Source organism: Colletotrichum abscissum (assembly GCF_030869225.1).
Source record: "Colletotrichum abscissum strain IMI 504890 chromosome Unknown Scaffold_56.1, whole genome shotgun sequence".
In the NCBI taxonomy this organism is placed as follows: Eukaryota; Fungi; Ascomycota; class Sordariomycetes; order Glomerellales; family Glomerellaceae; genus Colletotrichum; species Colletotrichum abscissum.
This window is the reverse complement of record NW_026850498.1, coordinates 214,413-229,354: the sequence shown is the minus strand read 5'-3', so window position 1 is coordinate 229,354 and position 14,942 is coordinate 214,413. Positions and strand designations below refer to the sequence as shown.

Genomic DNA, 14,942 nt, shown 5'->3' with positions numbered 1-14,942 from the left:
ACCGACAAGACAGCCGCAGTGTAATCTCACTCGACGAGCTTCGGTAAAGAAAAGAATCACTCCGCGGTCCTGCTGCCCAGGTAGCTGACAACATGACAAAAAGAAAGGGTCGCGTTTCAAGTATTCAGCTCGGACGCAGGGACGGCAGACTGCCATCCGGAGACTCAGTCAACTCGGCCTTTGCGAGCCCCGCAAGCCCGGCGGAATACGGCCGAGTGTGGAACTGGTGATTGTCTTAGTGAAACATCTTGCCCTATGCGCCGTCTTTGGGAGGAGATAGCAGGCAACCCATCGATCCAAGAGCCCGCAATCCGAAGCCAGCTTCTAGCCCTGCGTTTGGCGGCCTTTCTTTTCTTCGCAACCAGCAACAGACCTGGCTCGGAACGACCGGCAATCGCGGCTGCATGCCGACACTTACTTCAATGGGGTGCTTTATGGCACCTTATCACTGATTGCCTCAACGGCAACGCATCATTATTATCATCAGATCTCTGGGCGGAAACCCCCGTGATTAGATATCGTATGCCGCGAGTTGGAGAAGACTCCGGAAACCTTGGTCAAGACTAGATTTCTCGCTACTTTATCGAAATGAAGCTATTCCCATCAATTCCCTCGCATTGGCCACTGACAGGCCACGTGTTGTAGATCAGCAAACCTTCGAAGTATCCGAACTTGAGAAAGTTTGCAGGCCCTGCTGGACCGTGCTTTACAACTATTTGACATGCTGACTCACCATCCGAGCACAAAAGAGAGACGGCCTCGGTAGCTTTGGGGGACCAAGGGGGTTCCTTCGGGATCATCTCCGGGAACGGGAGTCTTCCGGGTCCGGATGGCCTCGACGCCAACTGCCGACGATGTAGTGATTTTCCTTGGTTTTGCTCGGGACCAGAGGGATGATGCGGGCCCGTTTCTGGGGTTCTTCCAAGGAAATGTCACGGATCCGGAGCGTTGCATCACCTGTCGGATCCTGGATGCGACGGTGGGCGGATGCTCGAAAAGACCACTCCGACTGACTCTTTGAGGTCGCACTGTTCGGATATCAAGGGAAAGCTCGAGCATCTATATACAGCATACGGTACACTTTGAGAGGAAGAGAGTTTGCGTGGTATTCGTTGAAAGCGACTATGCAAAGACACGCGTTGTATGACGTCCAGCCAGGCCCAGACAAACGAGTTTCTCATGAAAATAGCCCACGGGGAGTTGGGGACAGTTTGATGTGGATGAGCAATGGTGGCTGGACAATCCGATGTGCAACGCTCATTGCACAGCACCAGCACACTTTAATTGGGGCTCTTTTTTCAGGTAAAGTTGAGAGTTGATCCAACATGGGGCGACAACTCAGGGGCTCGCAGAGGTTGTCTTGGGTAGATGACATAACCGCGCAGGGATATCCCAGCATCACCGCCCACGTCCAGCAAAGTCGTATTTAGGAACTCCCAGAGGGCGCTTCGCCCTTTTCGTACACGTTGCTCAACGCCCATTTACTACTATCTTATCTTTGGTCGGTCGGTCGTTCTCACCTACGTGTGTTCACGGTTGTATTTCTCTCTTCTCCGGTCCGCTGAGCCTCACTTTTCAGATGCCGGCCGTCGCAGCTCCAACAGCGCCTTTCATTTCATTCCCTCGTTCATTTTGAAAGAAACGATACATATTTCCAGTAGACCACACGCATGTTTGCTCGCAACACCCGAGCGAGAGAAAAAGGCACCATGTGGGAAGAATCCACGCGGGGCCGGGAGGGGCGGCAGTTTAAAGAGCAGAGCCCATACAGCGACCACGACGCCGTAGGTGAAAAGGCATCGGCCGCCGCAGCATCAGCGACAAGAAACAGCGCAGACAAGATCAGATGCCTCGATGGGCTCCGCGGAATCGCCTGTTTACTCGTCTTCAACTACCACTTCCTATGGCCCTGGACGCCGGCCATCATGCTGGGCTATGGAGCCATGCCCCCCGGATCGCCCGAGCCGTACTTTGAACGGTCATCCCTGCCCATCCTGTGCCTCTTACAACGAGGACGACCTATGGTGGCCATCTTCTTCGCCATCTCGGGATACGTCCTCTGCAGGCATATTCTGAGAGCGATTCACGAGCGGCGCTTCGAGGCCGCTTACCAGAGCCTCGCGTCGTCCGTCTTTAGGCGCGTATTCCGCCTCTACATTCCCCCAACCATTAGCATGTTCCTCGTTGCGCTACTTGCTCAGATGGGCGCCTTCAAGTCCGAGTTTGAGATTTACAAAGGGCCCGACTCGAGGTACATCAACGGTACTGTGACTGTCGCCACATTGAACAACACTTGTGTGAATGGCACGTACTCTGTCGAAGGAGCCGCGGGGATCGCCAAGTTTCTCGGCTTACGAACCCCGGCTTTCCTGGGAAATGTCACGACTAACGACACAAACACGCTGTGCCTGAATGCCACGTCCCAACTCTTCATGCCTCCAATGCTGTATGCATTGGCAGATGACATTGAGGCCGCTTCCAGGGTGGTGAATGAGACGAGCAGCCTGAACGGCACTGCAATCAACATCACGATGCAGGACGTTGGGGACAAGGAGACACCTGAGAAACACAGGTCCTACCACGACCTTCTCCACCTGCACTCCAGACCAGCACTTCTCGATGACGAGAAAGACTCGGCCAACGTCACCAACCCGGTAAACTTCACTTGGGTCCAGCTAGGTGGCTCATGGGAGGAGCATCCCTTCATCCACGACAATATCACCTATGCTCTGAAGAACTTCACGAGAGCCTACGTCGAGTGGGCCAACCCTTTCAACTTTGGCCACTACCACACGCGCTACGACCCGCACACCTTTACCATCCCGATGGAGCTCCGCGGCTCAATGTTCATCTACCTCTTCCTACTCGGCACGGCAGCTATCCAAGCAAAATGGCGCCTTCGAATCGGTGCCCTCCTCTCCGCCTACAGCCTAATCCTAGGCCGATGGGATATGGCCACCTTCATGGGCGGCGTCCTCCTCTCAGAAGCGGACATCAGACGGGCTGACCGCGGACTGATCCCCCCGGCGACGAACGGCAGGAAAGGCCAGCAGGCAACTATCGGACAAAAGTTCCTTGGATCAAGAACAGCTCGCTGGGGGGCGCTTTTCGTGGCACTCTACCTGCTCTCGTACCCCGACGCCGGAGCCGAATGGACGCCCGGGTTCACTCTCCTCTCCTCGCTCGTGCCGCGGTACTACATTCCCCTCTCCGGCTGGATGTTCTACCAGGCCATGGGTGCTATGCTCCTCCTGCCCTGCGTCCTTCATAGTCCCTTCCTCCGCGGTGCGCTCGAGGGACGGGTGGCGCAGTACCTGGGCAAGATCAGCTTCTCGTTCTATCTCGTCCATGGGCCGGTACTGCATAGTCTAGGATTCTGGATCATGCCTAGGCTCTTTGAGCGTTTCGGCCGCAACCTAGGTTTCGTTGTCGGCTGGGTTATTTTGCTGAGCGTGTCGCTGTATTTGTCAGACTGGTGGTGCAAGAAGATCGATACTTGGAGTGCGAGTGTTGGACGCCGGGTAGAGAAGGCATTAAAAGACTGAGCTGGAGCTCCGGATTTTTGTAAAATTGCTTTCGTAGTTATTCCCAATGGAATAATCAAAAGGTTATGATACCCTCATCTTGATTATTCCTGGTTACGCGCCTTGATGGCCCTCATCCGATCCCTTTTAGGCACCAAAGAGTAACCACTTTCCAACAAGCATCGTCCGTTGTAGTCGATGACCGAGCGGTACGGTTCGTTTGTTGGCTCACAGTCCTACATAATGGCGTGGATAGCTTGTTTTTTGCCAAGGTCGCGGGTTCGAGTCGTCTTTGGTCGTCTTCTTTTTCCTCACCTTCTACGCGTGCATGCAGTAGTGAGAGGACGGCTCATGAGGCCTCCGCGCAAATCTTCATGCCTCACCGATGAACACTCTTCCTGTACGTGGTATGTCAACTGAACAGATGGCAGGATGTTATTCATGATACATTATGATTGTCTAGCTGTATGATACAGGCTTGTTGCTACTAAATATCTTTCAGGCGACGAAGCCTTATAGTAGGGCAATACAGGTGATAGGCTTCCCATAATATGACAGGGTATCGATAATCAGTGATGACGCTGAACAATCATCTTGTTCCTCATGCTTCTCCTGCGTCGAGTAGGATGCGCAGGCTGCTTCCAGATAGGTTGATCAGGATCATAACCAACAAGGCAGTTGACCGTCTCCGCGCCCTCGCCAGCATCGTTAATCTCGCTGCCGACAGGATTCTTCCATTGCCCAGTGAGCTTGATATATCCATCAAGAGCATCAGTCATTGTCTTGCCCAGCTCGAGCGCCTTGGCAGCTCTGCTGTGCGAGTAGTACGTGAGCAGCGAATGCGCCGCCTCACGCTCGTTGTTCTCGATGAGAACTCTAGCGCTTGTCTCGACCCAGTCTACGTCGCTGCGGCTCTGGTTCTCGAAGCCCGTGAGCATCTGCGTGACGATGGGCAGATAGATGTCTGGGGATGAGCACATGTAATACAGCACGCGCTTGAAGATGCGACCGGCAAAGACGCTCGCCTCCTGCAGCTGGAAATCCGGGTTCAGGAAGCTACCCGAGGCGCCGGTGGTGAGATAGCGGTGCTCGCCGAATTCGGGGGGCACGCTGTTGACACCGAGCCACCACGGCACGAATGGCGACGAGACGGAAGTCGCAGGAGCATTCCAAATGCGCAGCAGGTCCGCATCGATACCAGCTTTCAAGCTGACGATTTGCCCGTAGCCTGCCTCGTCATCGGCGATGCGCTTGTCGCGGACGCGCTCCATCAGCTTCTCCTCGGTGAGAGGAACCATCTCAAGGGTGGCGTTCTCGAGCGCGGCTTGGGACATGAACTTGAAGCCGCCGTCACGGGCAGTCATATTCTCGCCCTTTTCGCCGTACGCGTTGAAGATGTTGAAGGGCACGCCCCCGTTGGGATCCCACCAACCTTGCTCGACGGCAAAGGAGACAATGTTCTCGGAGCCCATATAATCGGAGCTGTTGGCAAAGTCGGTGGGAAAGTCCTCAATGTAGCCAGGGTATAGAACGCGGACCTCGTCGGTCTTGAGACGCTCTGCCGCCCATAGCTTCTTGCCGCCGGCCATCTCCCAGACAACCCAGCCCTCGTCCTTGTCGGCGATCAAGTGAGTGTTTCCGCCGTAAGTTGCCTCGCCGTACTGGTTCATCAAGTCGCCAATGATTTTCACGCCCTCTCGAGCAGTCCTAGCTCGTTCCATGACGATGCGCGCAAGGTCGCTGTACTGGATTCCGTGCTGCGGGGTCGGGGTCATGTTGACTAGCTCATCGCGATTCTGCGCCCATACGTCACGGACGGTGACGCCGTTCTCGTTAAGGCCGCCGTTGGTGAGCGGCGCTGGGAAGCCCTCGAAGTCCGAGTACTCCATCGACATGTACCGGTAGGTGTGGCTGACCTGCGCGATCGTAAAGAGCTCGCCGGGAATGCTGGCCTTGTCCGTCACGCCGACGGTGATCGTTGCGTTAGCCGCGTGGTCGGCGGCGGGAAACAGCTGGAGCCAGTGGGAGGAGACCTCTTCGCCGGTGCCGCCGACCATGACGCTCCCGTCGGCGGTGAGGTCCTTGCCGACGTAGAAGGCGTAGCTAGCGGAGGCCGGCCCGGCGAGGGCCGCTAGGACAACGGCAGAGCTTTGCAGCATCATCTTTGCCTGTGATTAGCGAAGATGGCTCTGAGCGAGTTGGTTGAGGTGGACAAGAAAGAGGAACTGTCAAAGAAGAGGAACACAGCCCCTCATCAAGAGGGACTCTTCTCCTCACCCCTCGCTAGAGTCATTTTTCGGCAATGATGTCAAATGGAAGCCTCCGATGTTGACTTCGGAGTCGTGCTACCCCACACCGAAATTTCCGGTATCGCTAGCGGTGAAGATAACGGGTGCGCCAAGAACCGTCATTCTGCGCGGTAAACACACTTAAATGACATTATGACAATGATAAGTAAACGACTGACAAGGATCATCTTGTCTTCCGAGAAATGGCCCCATGGGTTTGCAGACGCAGTCCCTTGTTCCTGGGGAAGACATGGCTAGAATTACCGCAATCCGACTCAATCGTTGATTGACTCGGGTAAATAAGCGACTAAAGTTACCCCATTGGAGAACATTTCTGCAAGTCATGCTCCAGTAGACTCGGACTATGATTCCCCATGCATGTTCTTCATCCACGTGTTATAGGAGTTGTCTCTTGGGGTGTCTTCGGAGCTTATTGGCTATTACTTGGACAATACCCAGATAAATCCTGTTCTTTCAAACACTTTTCCCAAAGCTTTTGCAATTTCGGAGCCCCACGTTTTCGATCAATATCTGGCAACGATCCAGCAAAGGAAGACAACGGTAGGGAAGGATATCAAGGCCCCGTCAACACAGCCTTTCCAAGTGGGACTTCTGGAGGGAGAACAGACTTTGATGGTAAAGTTGCGAGATAATTTCATTGATACACCTATCCTTGATCAACGCTTTACTCACCTATGAGGACTACCGGACTACCTCGTGTTCTTTCCAAGTTCCCATTACCTTCTCCCCCGGGTCAAACATCACCTCTAAGGAATGTAGGCGTATAACTCAGTGTTGGTCGATGTTGCACTGGTTGATTCTAGTATCGTCTTTCAAGGGAATATGATCGCGTTGCAGCTTGCTTGCTCACTCTCTGGATATCGTCTCTCTGCTCTCACTCCATACCATAGTCTTGCCCGGGGCTGCCTCAAGGCCGTTTCTAGTCGTGTTGAAGTCCTGCAATGACTGATAGGAGCCATTCTTGGCTTGACAGCCCTGACAAAACATAGCCTCCGTATTTCCTTTCGATATCAGCCCATCAGCAGTCCAAGTCAGTATTCTCCAAGCTGCTTGGAGAAAAACAAGATTCGCTAGCAGAATCGAAAACAACATAACGCCACCGTTCTTTTGTTGAGGAACAGAACAAAGATACTGACTGACAATGGTGGCGTTTTTGCAGCTCAGAGGCCCCATCACTTTCGAATCTTGGATTTTCTTGTAGCTCTCCAGAAGCGTAACTTTACCTTTGCTGTCACCCATAGCTTGAGGAAGAGGGATCTCGTTGTAACGATCTACTCCAAGTGACGACCCTGAACCGTTCAGAAGCTGTCCCGGATCCCGGTTGTGATCATCCGGCGCCAAAATAGCATATTGGAGCCCACGACCGTCGAGAAGGAGGTTCGGCGCCTGGCAATTACCGAGATCTAAGGAAAGTAAAGAAAATAGAATCTTTGCGCAGTGGAGCCCTTCTGTCAATGCTGGAGATCCGAACCACTACATCCCGACAATTGCTGACATTAGCTAACGTGACTTCTCTTGACAGTCGTAATCTGTGAATACAACATTATAGAAGCGATGAAACGACATACATCAGAATTATAAGCTTTTCGGCTTTTGTTCGAATTGCTGTCAAGAACCGAGGAGTCTGAGTTTCCGATCGACCAGTAAAGACCGAAGAACTCATTGGTGTATATACTGAATCGACAGGTGAGCAACTACTAGTCAAATGAATGAGCCAGAGTGACCTACTCTTGTTCTCTTGCTTTGGGAGTGTAGGAGAAGTTGCCACTAATGGCATAGGTCTCGGAGCCGGATATATTCGTCATGTTTGTGGCGGCGGCGGTCATCACGCCGCTCCAGTATGCGTTGAGAAGTCTGGTTCCCCACCAAATGCTTGCAACCTTCTTCTCGTGGTCTTCTATTACATAGCTATAGTCGTGGGGCCCTTCACCAGTAACATCCTCGGTAACGAGAGTTATGGTCACCAGGCCGTTATCTGTCACAACTGCGCAGTCCACAGTCGCTTGCATTGTAGAATCTCTCCAGGAATACCACCAAGCAGGAGATGGTGGCACCGCAGTGTCACTCTTCTTCATCTTCAGGACAATTCTGTTGGGCGAGCATCCTTGGAGAGTGTTATTCTTGTAATTCAAGGTGGATAGTGAACCTTTTGTTGGTTCTGTAATGGCTTTGATAATGTATCTAAAACCCAGATTGGAGGTGAAAAAGGAATCGCCGATGGTGAGCAGACGTGGCTGGCACTCTGCCTGTACGTCGCTCCTCCAATTGAACGGAGTCTTTCTGAACCATCTCAAACCGCAGTGTCAGCACGGAAATGATCTCCCAATGTGGTATCGTAGACCTACTTTGCGTTTGAAGAGGCTTCGGTGCCATTGGGGTCAGATGTATACAGTGGCTTCAATAAGTAGCCGTTTGCGCTCAGATTGATGAGTGAAAGTAAGACAGTGAGAACAATGCCGCCAACTAAGGCGACAGGTGTGAACCATCGAAAAGGATATGGCTTGGAGATCGAGTACGAGAACCACGACCGATGCATCTTATCGCTCAGTCGCCGATAGCTTCGATGACCCTCAAGCACCTCGAGAGATGAAGGTTGGTCCAGGGCAGGAGATGGTGTATTTGGTCGGGGTGGCGTACTGTGTTTAGATCTAAGCAGTCGGTCATCAATGTAAGTCTATCCATTCCGAAGGGGCAGCTGACTTCTTATTTGCCACGATTTGCCATGCGTTACGAACCCCGGGCAGCTGCGGCCCTGGGGATGTGCAGATTGGTCATCTACATCCATTATCCACACCACAGCGAAAAGCTGCTTCTTCGGGTTTGCTGCCTGCAATGATGGACGAACCACGCAATTCGGTGCATTTACCGTTGCTTTGCTCACCAACCAGAAGAATCTGCAATAGTATTCGAGGTAGGCAGATTTCCAGAATTGGTACAGCCTGCCTAAGGTAGGATTGTGAATCCCTGGGATCAGAATGCTTGCCAATGGCGTCTTACCTGCGTTTTACGAGCCAGTATCCATGGACCACACAGGGCGTACGGGCTTACTCAAATCCACTGCCCAGCCGAGCTGCGAATCAATGGCATGCGTTTGGGTGCCGTTAGCGAAGAAAGCCTTGTCGTAGGTCAATGGCCCAATTAAAGACCTACCTGGCTTCCGGGTTGCTAATTCATCCTGCCTTGCCTGCATATGACGGCCATTCTTTAGCATTAGCGATGTCAACATAGCCTGCCTGACGGACGACATATTCATCAAGATATTTCCGGCATGAGGCGTTGGCGTGCAAGACAATATACTTGAGAGGTCATAGTTTCATAGATCACGTGTGAATATCAAAGCTTAGGTAGGCGGTTCCAGTCATACGTGGTGTCCATACTGCAACTTTCTAGTAACAATCAGTTGCATTGAAAGGGATATATTGACATTTACACCACTTCGCTAGCAAAATCTATCAAGGAGCGCATTGGCAGTTGCTTCACGTCATTATCAGCAAGGTGAAGTCATACGTGGAAGAGCAAGACTTTGACTCACCAAACAGTTGAGGTCAACTGGGTGCACTGCTTGTATTGCAGCTCAGGGTTGGTACACTGCGGAAGCAACAGTCAGCTCGCTGAAATCTATTGACTTGAACCCCTTTTTGGGAAGGTAAACTGACGACCAGTTTGTCGCGGACACTGGGGCAGGGGTCAACAGGCGCAGGAGGCGGCCTGGCCAACGCAGCACCGAAGACTGCAAAGAAAACGAAGGCGGAGAGCTGCATTTTGGCGTAGTAATTGAGAACGGGCGAGACTTGGAACTGGACTGTTCTGCCTATGATAAGTCGAGGAATTCTGGAACTTTTTATACGGACGAGTTGACTCGCTGTGAGCGAGACAATCAGGCCTGGCGAAGGAATTAGTACAGCTTCGGCAAGCAGTTCCGGGTCGGTGTTCCTTACAGGTCCGATGCAATATAGCAAACTTCGCTTCCTTCTAGTCTAAACTCTGTTTTGTTAAATTCAGTATACAGGTGCTTCGATACGGGGAACTTTTGCCGGCTTTAGATAGGTGAATGACTCGAGATTTCGTGACTGATCATGCCGAATCGCAACAAATTGACAACCGGCCCCGACCGCTCGCAAGTGAAGGACGCGATTTCGAGCACTTTGAGTTTAAGAAACTCCCCAGAACCAAGATCATTGCGGCGTTGTGTCCCGAACCCGTAAGTGATAAGCTTTGCCGCTGACCTGGTCGGGAGAGCATATAGAACCTCCTGCCGCTTTGGATCATAGGAACATCTGGAATATAGGGGTGGAATGCATCTTAGACCTTGCAAGGGGCCAATCTAGTTTAGGCGTTTGCTTGCTGAAGCTGTTTCCACAGGTCGGCGGTTTCCTAAGGTTGAACATAGCAGTATAGTCGGTGTTGGTCAGCGGAACTTGGAACTCTCACCGAGCATTAGCCAGCGAAGCGGGTGCTGTGTTTGAATTGCGGCGAGTTGATGACATAATTTAGTCCGATTAAGTCCGTTAAACGGGCGGCCATGTTCATCCCACTGGAACGCACTTAATTTGGGTTTGGTCAAAAGATTTATTGAGGCCTAGTGGCCGGGTATCATAACATCCCACCGAATCCCGCTACTTTAAGGACTCGAGAAATATTTAAGGACTCGAGAAATCACTCGAGAGGGTCTGCCGGTCATGGATAGCTCAGAAATGTCTGATTACAGGAGAAATCTGGTTATCAGGTCGCAGGCCATGGTGCATGACCTCTGAGCCAGGCCGGTCCGGCTCTTGAGAACGCCTCGAAGGCCCAGAGCCGAGTTGAACTTCGTCAGTCTTCGCAAGGGCAGCAAAATGCATCTCCAAGGACTTTCAGAGTATCACCGAAGCCTCACAGTAACTTCGAGGCAGCTGATCTTCCTTACACGACTCTCCTCCCCAAATCCCCCATCCTCTTCTTCGAGCACCACATCATCGACCGTACCCACGGTCTTGGTCCTCACCTCGACCTCGCAGTCGCTCTGCTCTGTAAACCAAGCTGCGATGCTGAGGACCTTCTCAATTGCTCTGCCTGTGCCGAGCACGATAGCCTCTCCATTCCCTCCTTTGGTGCCGTTGTCGCGATGGAGCAGGTCGATGCGCTGGTTGAGGTTCATGCCCCTCGTCGACGGCGCGTTGCCTTTGAGAGACTTGTCCAGTTGCTTGCGGACACGTGAGACTGCTGACATGAATGGTGTTGACGCTGACACGTAGATGAGTTGTGATTTTGATGAGTTGGGTTGTTGACGGCGAGGCAAGGCACGCTTTTGAATTTTGGAGCCTGAAATTGGGTTAGGCGAAGACTCATCCGACGGGGAAACTAAGTTTGGGAGTGGCTGGCTTACCTTCAGGCAGCCGAGGCAACTTGTTCATAGTGGAAGACGACTGTCTTGTAGAGGGTGAATTATCTCTGCCAGCCTGGCCTTGTGTTGTTGACCGAGTCGGCGCCATGCTAGGCCAGGCAGCTGCGTGGGTGTGAGTGAGTCTGAGACTTGAAATCCTTTCTGCCTTGACGGTTTTGCGGATCTCGATGGCGTGTATGAGGTTCAAAAGGGTCTCGTCAGATAGGAGTGAGATGAAATGTGTGCAGACACCCTAAAGGAGTTCTCTGAGTTTGAGCTGTGTGATTCTAAGATACGCCGGCCTGAAATGTTCAACAAGACACCGAAAAAGATACTGAACCGTCCCCGGATGAGAAAAGTGCATGGAGTGGGCCCAGACCCCGTCTGCAGCGGCGGGGCAGGCGCACCTTCCTCCGCTAGATCGGTTCGGCCCCCACTTAAGAAGGCACCGCGCACCGACCACCCTGGTCCAAAGCCTCCCGCGATGACGAGATGCCCTCTAGAGCTTCAAACTGTCCACCATGAGCTAATCGAATAACACCAATCGCCCTGTTGCGGCTGCCTACGAACTGTTTTACCAGACAAGTCAAGTCTCACGAGCTGTCGAAGCGGAAGCGAACCTGAGTTGACAGCATGTCAATAGCAATCTGGCCTCCGGTGTCCCCAGAGGAGCTGATAAAAGGGAAACAGGAATGCCTCGTACGTACCCTCGCCGTCTCTGCTTGCCCCGCGCCGAACCCCTAATCATTGGATCCCAATCTCGGAAGACACAATGCTAATCAGACTCGACAAACTCTCACAGGCCCGCGAGCTAGAATGGATCGTCGTAGAAACACACGCGATCCTTAAGGACATCCGCCACGGCCTGCAGGACTGCTACGCTCTTCTGGCGCCCATCGACCCGGGAAGCACTCTCGTCATGAGCACGCAGCGTAACGAGCGCGTAAAGGGAACAGTGACCCGGGTCGGCACGCGGATAATCAAAGGCGTAGGTCTATTCTCTGCCGACTACCTCTCTCTTTCGCAACTACGAATCCGCGGCTGACACCTTCAAGACAATCCATCTCCAGCTCAAAACCCTCCCAACGCAGACCTTGAACCTCGACGCCTCGCACCCAGTCCACATCGCGGCTCTCGAAACAATCCACACACACCTAACAGAATGCCTCGACCTTCTCTCCCTCACAGACACACCGAGCCCTTCCAATAACCCTTCTCAGCTCGCCGCCCAGCTGCGCATCATCGCCGCCTCCCTCAACGAGTCCTCCTCTCTCCTCAAGGGCCCGGCCCTGAACGAAGTCGATCACAGCTGGCAGACCGACTCCTGTCCGCCCGTCCACTTTAGCCCAACCCTCGGGCCAAATATCAGCGTTCACCTAGGCCTCCAAGAATCGAGTCTGGTCCTCTGGTTGCGCGCTCTCGAACCCGTAGATTCGCCGGTACACTTCGGCACCAAGCTCGGTCTAGCCTTGGGAACGGTCCGAAGACTGGAACACGACGAGATGGACCGCCCTTTCCGGTTCACGTATAGCACCGTTACGGATGGCGGGCTGAAGCACAGGCATGGCACGGCGCATCCAAGGAGCAGCGGAAGCAGCCCCAGCGGGCTGGGTACACCCTCCAGTAATGGAGAAGCTACGGAGGTCTTTGTGAGGGAGAAGGTGCGGGTTGAGAGTCTGCCAGATCCCAATCTCATGTCTCTGTCTGCAAAGTTGGTTGCCTTGGGTCACACGCTGGCCAGTGCTAGGAGAAATCTAGCAGCTGTCATGGGTGAGGAGTTCGACGAGTGAAGCAATCTGTAAATGTAGTTATATACCCAGGAGTTCGGCAGGCTAAGTTGGCATGTCTTTGGCAAGGTTACTGTCTTCAAATTCCTATGTGCTGGTCTTGTTTACCAGGATTCTGTACACATACAAGTCGCCAAATGGGAGCCTTATTCCATGATCAAACCAAGCCATCTGTCTTCCTAAAGCTGGAAAACGTAATCCCTAAAGCAGTTCATCCCTAGTTGCCTTCGCTGGCCTCACACACGCTGGACCAGGATGATTCCTCACATCGGTGCAGTGTGTTGGCCTCATTGGCATCGACAAATGAAAGCTGATATGGGCGATATGTAGAAGCATGCGATGCCACGCATAGCAGAAACGCGGCCGAGCTGAGTAAGAGTCCAAAAAACCCCCCCACGATTACGCCACAGGAGACCAGGGCATCGGGATCAGGATTCTCGACTTCATGCTCTGAATAAGAGGCACAGTCTTGTGGACAGTCTCGCTCCAGCCCTCGACGCTCCAGCTCTTCTCGCGGCGGATCTTTCGCTCCTCGAGGTTGGCGAACTGCCATAAGTGGTGAACGGTGTTCAGGTCTCCTATCTGCACAAACCAAGCGCCGACACCCTCCATGACTTCGCGTCTCGCCTTGAGGCCGCGTCTCCAGTGGGTCTCCCACTCGAGGAGGTTGCCGGGGTGGAGAGTGTATGATCGCAGCTCGAAGATGCCGCCAAGCTGGCGGGGAGGCGTGGTGGGCCAGAAGGAGAACTCCTGCATGAGGGATGTCTTCTTCGAGGTGATGAGGCTCTTAAGCTTCTTATCGAACTCGGCGAATTCGGGGTGCGAGCCAATGTTGTGGATTGACTCGTGGTAACCCTGGTAGCGCTGGTACTCCCAAATATGGACTGTGACCCTAATATTAGCATCATGTGGTTTCGCTTCAGCATGGGTTGTTTTTTCTCGGCAAGGTAACATACCAAACGTATCACAGTCTCCAACTTCGGTTCTCCAGCTTCCAACTAGATGGACCTTATTCTCGGGCATGGAAGCCATGCGCGGGTACCAGCTGCCGACAAGCTTGGTGTACTCCTCCACCTTGTCGGGCTTGACCTCGTGCTGGACGATCGAGTGGACGTACTTGCCTCGGGCAAGGACCTGACTGAAGCTCGCCTCGAGCTGAGCATCGAGTTCGCGACCTTCCTTTGTGCCGTAGATGAGGTTGGTCAAGGGGCCAGCCTTGCGCGAAGGCTCCTGGGTGGCCTCGGCCTTCTGTCCTGAAGTAGCACTCACGGATGAGTCCTGGGCGGGCTCAGAGGAGGAGGCAGGGGAGGAGGAGGATTGAGTATACGCACTTGCTTCCCGCTGTTTCTGCTGCTCGACCAACTGCTCTCGGAACTGCTTCGATTTGTCGTTGAAGGAGGCGACGCTCTTGGGCGCGGCGCTGACGTCGGCCATGGAGGGCACCTTGAGCTGCTGGCTCGTGGAGCTGAAAGCTCGCAGCGCGGAACGCGGGGTCGCCGCGCCGGCTGCTCGCACCAATCGCTGGCTCAGCATCTTTGCCTTTGGTGGTTTGGGGAGGGGATTGGGCAAAGAAAGGATGTTTTTGGAGAAGGTAGGTGAGATGAGGAGGTATATGGTGACCAAGAGGTGTCGTTTCTTCTTCTGCTTGAGCCAAGGGACGTTTTGTCTACTCAAACAAAGGTGACAAAACGTGCTCTTTGTTCAGCAAGAACAAGCCTCTGGTACGTGATGTGAAGGAGGAAGGAGAGCGAATTCGATACGTCTCGATCGGCAAGAAGCAGGAAGCACCCGAGAGCAGGGATTTATCACAGGACGGGAAGCAAGTCGGCGTGCAGAAAGGGCGTTTGGAGGCGGCGGCGGCGGACGGACGATTAGGTTGGTACGTTGGCTTGTGGTGGTAGTAGCAACCTATGCAAAGGTAGCGGTTAGGTGTCAAGGTGGTGGTGGTGGTCTCGCCCGT

General features: G+C 53.3%; 7 protein-coding genes across 7 annotated transcripts; 2 read left to right on the top strand and 5 right to left on the bottom strand.

Annotated features, from left to right (window-relative positions):
• Positions 1–1,670: 1,670 nt before the first annotated feature.
• On the top strand, positions 1,671–3,545 carry CABS01_14671 (uncharacterized protein; the record flags this gene model as incomplete). Its single annotated transcript, XM_060548009.1, has 1 exon — positions 1,671–3,545. The coding sequence occupies one exon, from the start codon at positions 1,671–1,673 to the stop codon at positions 3,543–3,545; it is 1,875 nt and encodes a 624-aa protein (XP_060393126.1).
• A 548-nt stretch (positions 3,546–4,093) lies between these two features.
• CABS01_14670 (dipeptidase domain-containing protein) lies at positions 4,094–5,686 on the bottom strand (the record flags this gene model as incomplete). Its single annotated transcript, XM_060548008.1, has 1 exon — positions 4,094–5,686. One exon carries the CDS (start codon positions 5,684–5,686, stop codon positions 4,094–4,096), a length of 1,593 nt encoding a protein of 530 aa, XP_060393125.1.
• A 993-nt stretch (positions 5,687–6,679) lies between these two features.
• CABS01_14669 (uncharacterized protein) lies at positions 6,680–7,306 on the bottom strand (the record flags this gene model as incomplete). Its single annotated transcript, XM_060548007.1, has 1 exon — positions 6,680–7,306. A coding segment is annotated over one exon (627 nt), but the record flags the coding sequence as incomplete, so codon positions are not given.
• Positions 7,307–7,557: 251 nt separating this feature from the next.
• CABS01_14668 (uncharacterized protein) lies at positions 7,558–7,908 on the bottom strand (the record flags this gene model as incomplete). The annotated part of the gene is made up of 1 exon (XM_060548006.1): positions 7,558–7,908. One exon carries the CDS (start codon positions 7,906–7,908, stop codon positions 7,558–7,560), a length of 351 nt encoding a protein of 116 aa, XP_060393123.1.
• A 2,254-nt stretch (positions 7,909–10,162) lies between these two features.
• Positions 10,163–11,226, bottom strand: CABS01_14667 (uncharacterized protein; the record flags this gene model as incomplete). The annotated part of the gene is made up of 4 exons (XM_060548005.1): positions 10,163–10,207; positions 10,540–10,650; positions 10,740–11,134; positions 11,199–11,226. The coding sequence occupies 4 exons, from the start codon at positions 11,224–11,226 to the stop codon at positions 10,163–10,165; spliced, it is 579 nt and encodes a 192-aa protein (XP_060393122.1).
• Positions 11,227–11,828: 602 nt separating this feature from the next.
• On the top strand, positions 11,829–12,985 carry CABS01_14666 (uncharacterized protein; the record flags this gene model as incomplete). The annotated part of the gene is made up of 3 exons (XM_060548004.1): positions 11,829–11,894; positions 11,998–12,183; positions 12,251–12,985. The coding sequence occupies 3 exons, from the start codon at positions 11,829–11,831 to the stop codon at positions 12,983–12,985; spliced, it is 987 nt and encodes a 328-aa protein (XP_060393121.1).
• A 396-nt stretch (positions 12,986–13,381) lies between these two features.
• On the bottom strand, positions 13,382–14,515 carry CABS01_14665 (uncharacterized protein; the record flags this gene model as incomplete). Its single annotated transcript, XM_060548003.1, has 2 exons — positions 13,382–13,866; positions 13,939–14,515. The coding sequence occupies 2 exons, from the start codon at positions 14,513–14,515 to the stop codon at positions 13,382–13,384; spliced, it is 1,062 nt and encodes a 353-aa protein (XP_060393120.1).
• Between the last annotated feature and the right edge of the window lie 427 nt (positions 14,516–14,942).